Raw genomic sequence first — 11,395 nt, 5'->3', positions numbered from 1 at the left:
TTTCGACAGAGCATCAAAATAATTTAAAAAAATTATTTTTGTACCGGGCTATACGGTAGGTATATTAACTTATAACTATATAGGAACATCTACAAAGGCGCAACAGCAATTGCTAGGAACTATGCGCAGCACAATAATCGCAGAAGAATTTTTTAGTACGTTTCCAAAATGACCGGCTCTTATAGTTTTGACCTTGTTCGTGGTTACCACCTGGTTCGTTATTGCAGCATCTGTATCCTGTGGTTTTACACAGATGACCGGCATCGCCACATTGAGTCCGGTCAGGGTCTTCAACTCCATTGGGACTAGTCGTGGCGGACGGCACTTGAATTGCCGTTTCGGGTGTCTTTAACATAATACTTGGCATGGATAAAAAGACTTTGGTCAGTCGACTTCCAGTGTAATAGCTAGCACGACTCTTGGCCACGGCCAAATCCATGTCGTTCAATGAAATTATCGAAGACATGACAAAAGATCGGCTCCTAGGGTTGATCGCGTTCGTGGTTACCATTTGTATTAATTTTCTAAATATTTTTACCCAACAAATAAAGTTTTATTGTCATTCATAGAAAAAAAAACTAATAAAATAGGAAACTGAAAATGTCCTTAAACAGTTCAAAACAAATCAAAATATTTTGAAAATTGTATCATGTATAGAAAATTCAAATATAAAAAACCGGTGAAAATTTCATGTATCTAAGATCATTTTTTTTAAAGTTACACCAAAAACCAAAGTCAATTTTGTGGAAAATCGATTTTCTTTAATTCCCGTTTTTCCTTAATTTTTCTTTGTTTTTTAACGGTGCTTTTGAAAATTACTGGGAATTTCAAGTTTTGACTTCCCCAAATGCAACCAACAATATTCACTTTCCCATCAAACAAGATACTTAAGTTGAAAATCGAAGCATTATTTCGAATACTTATCGTGTACACAGACACACAAAAAAAAAAAACATCATTGTAAAATCAATACATTCATCGCTCCGCTCAGAATCTAAAATTGTAATTCTGACTATCTAATATCCATTATATGAGGGTCCCAGTTCCTAAAATATCCAAATTTTCGTACTACACACATAGTCCCAAATCGGTCAAATCTAAATTATTTCTAGATAAACAGCTAGTATACTATAATATACCACCGTTCACTACTAAGCAGGTAATAATAAAAATAGCTACTCTCAATGACAATGAATAGTTTATAATAATAACTATAATAAGAGTGTAAGGCGTAACAACACAATATATTGTTTACTGTGTGTCTGTCTAGAATTTAGATAATAATTAAAATGTGGTTTGGCAAAAAACCATTAAAATATAAAAAAAAAATGTGAAGATATAAAATTATATATAATATTATTATAAAGGTTTAATTAGAATAACACACTTTTAAATTTCGTATACGACACACAATTTTAGGGACTACATTTAGGGCCATATAATGTATTACCATATTATTTATTTTTAAATCAATCAATCGGTGTTTTAGTTCGATTAATTCAATAATCGATCGATTAATCGGATATCCGATTAACCGGTAAAATCGATTACAATACCTATAATTGATCATCGGTCGCGTCAAAGAATAATCGCGCAGGCCCATATATCTACCTAGAGGAAGTAAATAGTATACACGAATACAGCGAATATCGTAACTTATATAAAATATGTATCCATAACTTATACGTCATAATAAAGAATCGATATAGGTAAACGATATTACGATATGACTTTGGATAATATTATATAGTGCGCACAACATAATATCGTTATAAAATCGAAGGACCGTCGTGCGCGTCGCAAAGAACGAACAAACAAAAAACGTACCTGCAATTCGATACTGTTCGCTACGTTCGGTCGCAGTTATATTATTATTATTATTATTATTATTATAATGCACAAAACGATAAATCACACCGTTTGATGACGTTTTTCGATTAAATCCGTTTAACCGGAGCGATCGGATTGGCGGGGCGCTGTGACCGCGGACCGCGGATAATGCGCGTGTTCCGCCGGACGACGTAGCCCGAGCGGGCGCGCGCGCGTCCGACATTTTCACCCGCCGCGTGCCGATCCGGCGAATCGCCTTTATTTTATAGACACGAATATTATTATGATCGTCGAGTGGGCGCCGACGATATAACAATAATAATCGCACTATACATAGCGACAATACGAGGGGTTGAAGTTTCCGAACGGTTCGGTTTGTCGTGTACCCGGTATATAGGTTAGCTGGAGGTACCTACGGACAATTCGGAAAAGTCAAAACACCGGTCTCTCGTGAAAAGTGGTGTTTGTGACGTATGACTTGGGTAGGTACGCCTAACGGGAATACGCGAGCGAAACTTTTGGCATATTCGCCATCGATATATTAATTATATAATATAATATTATTATATTATTATATGAGGTGCCCGCGATGATTTTCCAACTTTGACTTTTTTTTATTATTGTTCCAAAACTCGTTGGTTATACCGCCCTTTCGAAGGTCGTTGGGTCAAATTATAATCGTGGCGGAGGTGGATCTGTCCAAAACATCACGACACAGTATATTATTTCGTACGACACGGATTAATGGTAAATTAAAATATATTATTTATGATCATGACATTGTATCTTAAAGTACCTGCAGTTATAGCTAATGAAGCGGTTCAATGCATACCACCCAATCAGACGTATTTACCGGTTAGACGAAAGACGATTATCGGATTATCATGATTTTGTCTCTACGCCTGATCGTCTTCACATCACAGATCCGATATAGTGTTGTCGATCTGCGACAATATTGCCTGACAATTTAAAGTCAACGCTTCAAAAAAATCGTATTTATTTTACTCATATTACAATAAATCGATACCTGCAATATCGACCGACTAGCACACACGTTCTCGAATGTATTTAAACGGTTTCAATGTGCTCGCGAGTGCAAGTGGTCGTGGACGTCCTGATGAATATTTGTGATTTATTTCAAATTCGAACGCTGTCTCGTGAACTCGTGCGTATGCATAACGTCGTATAGAGAGAACATTGTATTATCTATTCTGCACCGAGTCGGCTGTGGTCATAATCATAAAATTCACGTAGTCGTGCAATTAGTGCACCCGAGCACACTCCGATCTTGACCTGACCTACGCGGTATTGTCATTATTCCTATTATGACCCTGGCGCCCCGCAAGCACATAATGTAATAATATGACACGCATAAATCGCATTGTACGCGGGGCGGTGCCGTACGACGCGTACCAGTCTACATCTGCGTGCGGTCGGCGGCGCAATGCGCGTGCAGTGGGTACAGTGGCGTGGAGCGTAGTCGTCTGCAGTGGCGGTATCGGACAATGATTTATCATCGCGATAATATCTGTTCGGACTAGCATAATGATATTATAATAATGAGTATATACATACAACAACAACAACGAAACGTAATAACGCCTCACACGTCCGGCACGTCGCAAACCCATTCGGTCGGTACTTGTAATACGTAGGTACTGCACGCGGCAGCAGCGAAAAGACACGTCCCGCACAGGTCGAAACGCCGCGATTTCATATAACATTATTTTATACGATATAGGCCCGACGACTTAAAGTCATTGTTCTCTCCCCCCCCCCCCCCTATCGCCCTCTCTTCGCTCCCGTTCTATCGGTGTCTAGCTCGCTCTCCGCTCCCGCAGTAGTCGGTGCTGTGTATAATATAATATATTATAATGTCCCGGTCTGACTGTAGGAGGCCTCGGGCAATTAATCACGAGTCGGCCTCTTCCCGCCCATCGCGACCCAGTAACAGCTGTATATATAGTTCATATTATATTTTATATATTATAATCTTCGTCTTCGGCCCATATCGCCGTCGTCGCGGAGACCGCAGCGCCGACAATATTCTGCACACAATTTCCCTCCCCCGCTTGGCCTTGAAAAATGTCAAAAATACATAAATAAATATACAATATATATATATTATATATATATGCCGGCGAATTTGATATTATGCGCCAGTTATTATTGCTTATCCGCGTCACGGCGGCGGCGATGGCAGCAATATATAGCGAAACACGAAACTAAGAGCCCGGAAACTCGGAATGCTAAATGGACCTGTTCGGGACAATTAATCAAATTATATAAACGCCGGGCAGCGGCTTAATGAGATTCGGGTTGTGGGGAACGGAAAAAAAAATACTGTATATATAGAAAGCGCCGCGGTGTACCGCAGTAAACCCAAGGGACGACAAATATCGTAAAAAAAAGAAAAAAAGAGAGGAAATTTTGATTTTCATTTCGCGGTGTGTATAATATACAGTACTGCACGTGGCCATCCGCGACCCTGCCCTACATATATATATATATATTGAGTCTTCCAGGTGAGTTTATGATGGCTTTTGATGAACGGCGACGGTTAGCTCGATGCGCAGTTTAATTAAAGTCTGTTGACGACGACGGCTTTCCGGTCGCTAATAAGACCCCACCGCGGTCGCGGTAACGGCATAAATAAATACTGTATATTATGTATAAATACATAAATGTAATATGCAGTGTACACACTTTTGTATACGGAGTGATCCGTTTAAATGTCCCGTTCTCCGAGTCAATTTTTATGCTTCTTGAAAAAAAAAAAAAAAAAAATATTAAAATACCAAGTATGTATTTTAGTATTTATAACGCATAAAGTATAAAAATCTTATTTTGATGATGGAAATTTTTTAATAACAACATAATATATAAGTTTTTAATTTCTTAATCAGGAGACCGCTCTATACCTTAAAAAACTATGTGCGGTTCAGCTATTTAAAAACGTTGTCATGTAGGTGTATAATTTGTGCGCGCAGGTAATCATATCACTGAACTGAATAGTTTTGCGGGCGGTGTTTTTTATTTGATAAAAAATAAATAAATAATAAACACCTACGGGATGGATACGTCGGTTATTTATTTCTCAACTCTTTTTTTAAATATAATATATTATATAGTCCTAAATCAAAATGTGTGCGCATTCCGCGATTATATGATGCATAAGTAGTCGTCTAAACGAGTTTCGTAGACACGATTCTTTCCTCGGGCGGGACAAGTGATTAACGATTTCGGCGGTGGGCTACTATTCGTATCATGACGTTATACGTATTATAAAGGCGTTATACAATACTAATGAAATATTCCTAAACGTATAATATGATATTATCATAATTGAAAATAAAAACCAAAGTTTTTACTCTGCTAAACAATGATAACATCGAGATAGAATGTAGACTGTAGAGTCCTCATAGTAGTCGTAAACCAGCTGCTATGGATTTGAAACAAAATAACAAATCCATTTCGATCCTAAAAAGTCAAAACGAGCTCTGAATATCCGTAGTTACAATCAAATGCATTTACTGCGATAAAATGTATTGTCATAAAATAATAATTGTTATTTCACATCGAATATACAATTTGATTATTTTACCAATAAATATATAATTATTAAATCCGAAAGCGACTGTGAAGAAAAATATATTTGGAATATTAGAGAACGAATAAAATCATTCAAACTTATTATTTAACTATAAAACGTCGTAAGAAAAAAGTTTTATAGTTAACATATTTTAATGACCAAGCATAGGTAATTATACATCATTTTAAAATGTGTTTAATTCTATAATAAATACACGAATAATATACTAAGAACAATTTATTAGCCAACACAATAATAACTATAATTAGAACTGCCCAATGACATACGTATTTAAATCAATAAAAATGGTCATTCAGTATTCCCATATTATGTACATAACTATTAAACATTTCAAACAAATGCATTGTATCCTATTATTTATTTAAAAAAATAATAATATAAATATTTTATGAGACAATTTTGTAATTCATAAATTATAATTTATAAGCATTATCTGATTGAAAACAAAAGTAACATATTTTCAAAAAACTATTCCTCAAAATATTATAACATTTAATATAAGCCAGTTAATACGTAGGTATACTATAATAATATCGTAATTTCATTTTCAGAGTTTCAAACTTTTAAAATAAATATTTACTGTTGCATACAAAGTTTAAAAAAATTAAAGTGAAAATTAAAATTGTTAATTGTTCCTCGCCAGTGGCCATATATATTTTTAGTAAACATAGTGAAGGTGGCAATTTTGGAATATATATCTATTATATTATATTATATTAAATAAAAATAACATAAACACCTGCCGAAGTGCTGTCACTATATGATTTCTTCAACAAATTGGCATGTAATTTTTATTATTATATAATATATATTATTCTCATGCGTATTGTACTGCTAATGTATAGATTGTATATGGTTAAAAAATATATATATTTAGTACAAATTAAAGTCATATAGTATGCATATCAATTTATTATTTACTCATTAATAACGAATAAAACGTACAGTAGTACAAACACAAAACCAATCAATTAGGTCGGAAAGTTTATATTGCGATCTGTCATTCATATAATATTAAAAGACCATGTCCTTAAATCATGTATATTATATATAATACTAGATTGTTTACAAAAAATAAACCATTTAATATGATTAGGTACAATGAAAAAATCATGCTCTTTCTTTCCATAAACTTATAACAGGACTACAGGAGCTTAATGTAGTAAGGTTATGTAGTTAATGTATGTAGCTTTAGTATTTTAATTTGCGTTTGTTTTATAGTAATTACGACTATTACGAGGTATACATATAATTGTAAAATTGAGACATTTGTTGTTCAGATCTGTTGTAGATATAATGTAATATTCATGTAAGTTTTATTTAAGTTAATTATATTTTATTATATTATAGTTTAAACAAAAATAATGCAGTATAAAGACATAAAAAAATATTTTAACCTAAATATGTATTAGTATTTTATACGCGTTAGATACAACAAAATACTTTATGAACTATGCGTGTTGTATATATTATATCTCACGTGTCCACGGAAACCGTGTACACTCTATAATTAAATTACCCATATAACTCAGTAGGTACCCTATACATATTTTTGAATTCTGTTTGCAGAACATGAAACTAGAATATTGGATCATCAATCTCCCGCAGACAGAATTTTTCAATTTTTAATTCATTTTAAAATATGTATTGCGGTATTGAGTAATGTAGGTAACTGAGTTATATAGACATATACCCAGTTTTCGTAGACACGTGATATAATATGTATGATATGTATAATGTTAAGTGTTCACATTGTTTTTAATTTTTAAGAAAATTGGATATTGTATATGTATTTTTGTATAATTTATAATATTTTTTTACCGATTGATCAAATAAAACAAAGATTGTTACCATAAGTTAATTGGTTAAACCTATCTTTTATGATTTAAGCTCATAATAATTTTATTTCTGTTTCACACTACCTATACATTGTTATATTATTGTGGAATAAAGTAAGTATACATTATTGATTGTAACATGTATACTTAACTACCTCCGGCTCAATAAGGCCCATTATTCTTTGAAATAAACGCTAATAATAATTATTATTATATTATTATTAGTGTATACAAAAAAATAAAAACTACCTTCTCAAATACTTTCTATTTAAGCAACATTATAATGTATCTCAATCTCATACAATGTATCGTATCTTCATTATTGTTCAGTAATACCTCGTAAATACTATAAAATAATATATATATAATACATAATTTTCAAACAATTTACAACTCCTTGAATTAATCCGAGCAAAGAGAATTGTAATATCTCGGAATCGTATTATTTGGTTGTTTGCACCTCTTGGAGAATATTATGTAATTATGTAGTTTATTGTATTACAGTGACGTTGTAATGATGTTTATTACATAAGTTAACAAATAACTACATTAACTGTAACAATTATGACCTGGGTACATTATTGGTAGTTGCTTCGCATCCCCAAGTTGTATTTTCATAATATGATATTTTAAGGCAACGATAAAGTATTATCAAAATGGTTATTGGTTATATATATATAATATATATACATATATAGTTGTTCAATATTTGAATATATAGTATATAGTATATACCATGAATATCATAGTGGTATAGTTAACTACATAATTATATTGGAATACTGGTAGGTACCTAATAATGGTATATTTATTATCATACAATACAGTGTTGCACTATTGTATATTATAATATACCTTTGTGTGGTTAAAAATAATTTATATATCTATTCTCTTCTCATCTCCTTATCTCCTTAATCTCCTTAACTATAAAGCAAAGACCCGTGTGGCGCTGCCCGTGTCGAAATGTTGTACTTTTTAGGGAACCGCCAATGAGAAAATTCGATTCGCGTCTCCCGGGTCTTTGGTTTAAAGTCGGCGTAAACGAGGGCCAATGAAAAAATTCGATGGGCGGTCTCCCGGGTCTCTGCTTTTATGAAATGTAATACACGATAGGAAATATTATCAGAAAAAAAAAGGTATATAAATTATACACAATAGAAAATATTATCAGAAAAAAAAAACGTATATTTACCGAGAAATTTGTATTTTTTTATTATTATTTATTGATTTGTTTATTTATTAATCTATTAATATCTATTGATATAAATAATTTAGTTTATTTGAGTTTAATTCAGATTTTTCTTCTTTACCCGCTTTGAGGACTTTCGGCGTCCCCGTTCGGAACTTATTCGCGTTTCCCGCTAAATTTACAGGCCGCGCGCGGACATAACGTGCACACCGAGTGCCGCCGTGCGCGTGTTTATCGATAAATTTTTAGAAAAGTAGAGTTTTACCACTTTATTACGTCGCGTAGGTATTACTATATACAGGCCCTAAATAAATGCGTCGAAAAGTTCGATTTTTTTATTGATATATTTACATGTTTTTTTTTTTGCGTTATTATATTATTCTATATTTCACTGCCTTTTGTCCTTTTGCCTACTCGGTCACGCCGTGGCCTTCCTTATATTGGTATTTATATATTTGATTGATTTGTGGCATAAATATACACGATATAGGCACTGTATCGGTCTGTAGGTAGTCACATGTATATATTATTATAATAAATAAACGTAATAAAATATCCTAGCTCGAGTCGAGTCGACTATATTGTAGGTATGTTTAATCACGTTCGAAGTCATAGATTTTCTTTATTTACCTTTCATTTAATTCATTTAAAAACAAAGGTGACTAAGTACTAAATAAATAATAATAATTACGTGTTCAAAATATCTAAAAGGAGAAGTCAAAAACGTGTCGGCAATATGCGACAATCCGATTTGGTACATGCCTGATTAACCAATATACAAATAAAATACCTACTAATACTATTACGTCATTAATAATTATTAATAATAACAATAATAATTTAACTAACGATTAACCAATGGCAACTAATAATTATTATTATAATAGCTTTAGAACAACAATTTCTTCCGTAAATCTCAAAATCCCCGTTTAAACACCTCCCCGGGTTAGACTTAGGGGTATGAAAAATAGATTACTTCACTCTCTCAGTCTTAATTAATGTACTCATAAAATTTCATAAAAGTCGGTCTAGCCGTTTCGGAGTCGAAGATAAATATTTTCCATATTGTGACACGAGATTTTTATATATTAGAAAGAGATATATTGTAATAAATTAGTAATTACTATTAATCTTTAGTGCGTACTGTGTATAGTATTTTGGCATTATATAATTATATGTATAGATGGGAACAGAGTTATTTATTTTTATTACCTATAATACAATGTACCTACGACCTAACTATAAAAATAGTAATATAACTTCTACAGGAATTATATTGTGTAATTCAATAATAGATAATATAATATATATATAATCATTTAATATCATCAACATCCATAACACTATTTACTATAGTATAATATTGTACGATTCTTTGATATAAGTTTAAAACTAAACTGTCCGTGAAGTTTTTGACGTACTTACGGAACTAGCGAGGTGGATTGCATACCTGGTAATATAGACTTCGCATATTGTCCGCTATCCGACGAAGTCGGATTGCCTACCTATGTGATTTAACGACTGATAGCTAGACAATCGAATACAGCATCGGCTCAACACTTTTTAACATTTTTAACGACCAAAAGAATCGGTCAAATGCCAGGAGATCCTGAGGATCGTATCCAGCCCGTCCATTTAATAATTCACATTGTTCGTGACGGATTGCTAGGCGCTCAAACTTTTTAACGTACCTGCCAAAGCGCAGGCCTTATCTCCAATCCATATCACTTATCCTTAGCACAAATCCTTATATAACTTTCAACTTTTAACTGACAGAAACTATGTTCTACAATATTCTCTTACCTATACCTACGCTACTAGCAGGATCCGCAATCCACCGCAGGTTGATTGCATACCTGGTGATATACGCTTTGTATATTGTCCGCGATCCGACACAGTTTCCATTTTTTTCTTTGTATGACTACTACGTAATAATTGTTTTTATTATATCAAATGTTTTAAGCCTGTCTTCTAAAAAGTTATGCTGACTTTAATTAATTGTATAAATGTTATAATATTACTATGCTATTCTATTATAATATAATTCTATATATTATTATTGCTAATAAATTAACGCACCTGAGCAAATTTTATATTTATTATATATGATATATGTAATAGGTACATTACACTGTTATGAGAATGCACATCATTTCATTTTTCATGCGTATAGCAATACATTTCATTAAAAGCTAATAGTTTTAGTAGGAGCTTGGTGTGTCAATTGCTTATGACAATGTCGTTACATACATAATAATGTAAGTGACAATAAGTAAGTAATTCAATACATTTCAATTTCTTAAAACATATACAGGTAATATTATACTACCAAGTTTAATTACTTCAATTCATACTTCATACCTTTACATTGGCTTACACATAATAATATTATTTTTTACAATACATCTTAATACTTAAAAAAGGTGGGTAAGTGGATGTCGCTCTGCTGTACAGTAGGTTACAAGTGTGTTGGTGTATAATGGATGGTATTAATTTTGAATTCAATGATACGATATCATTGTATAAGAAAAACGATTCTGAGCGGAGACGGTATGTCAGTCTAGGTATAAGACATATTATATACTTATCTATGGTATTAAAAAAAAATTGACCTATAATAGGAAGGTACCTATAATAAATTCCAAATTAATCATATCACAATATCCATTAGGTACTTATAACGCGTTATACATCAACAACAAACCGTGATACTATCATAAATATATAATAGTATACTTTAAAAGTTTCAAGTACCCACAAATAATATTATACAGTCACAACAAAATAACTAAAATAGTTATTCTACGTTTTTTAATATGTAATTTCGTCCAAATTTTAACTAATAGAATAAGTATAAAAATAAACTGTGCTTATGTATTTTTTAGATTTTTTGGTAACAGAATTAACTACTTACGTGGAATCTTG

At 32.4% G+C, this 11,395-nt stretch overlaps 2 protein-coding genes across 3 annotated transcripts in view; one reads left to right on the top strand and one right to left on the bottom strand.

Moving 5' to 3' along the window:
* The window catches only part of LOC100570637 (box A-binding factor-like), a 2,718-nt gene extending 2,696 nt beyond the window's left edge, over positions 1-22 (top strand). The window contains exon 3 of the mRNA XM_029486181.1: positions 12-22. Within this exon, the coding sequence (XP_029342041.1) occupies positions 12-22 (11 nt within the window). The remainder of the gene's footprint in view (positions 1-11) is intronic.
* LOC100161295 (somatostatin receptor type 5) overlaps positions 1-11,395 on the bottom strand; it is a 280,182-nt gene that overhangs the window by 212,666 nt on the left and 56,121 nt on the right. The window lies entirely within an intron of this gene.

This window comes from Acyrthosiphon pisum, chromosome A1 (assembly GCF_005508785.2).
Source record: "Acyrthosiphon pisum isolate AL4f chromosome A1, pea_aphid_22Mar2018_4r6ur, whole genome shotgun sequence".
NCBI classification, from domain to species: domain Eukaryota; kingdom Metazoa; phylum Arthropoda; class Insecta; order Hemiptera; family Aphididae; genus Acyrthosiphon; species Acyrthosiphon pisum.
The sequence above is the reverse complement of the archived record's forward strand: the minus strand, read 5'-3'. Positions and strand labels throughout refer to the sequence as shown.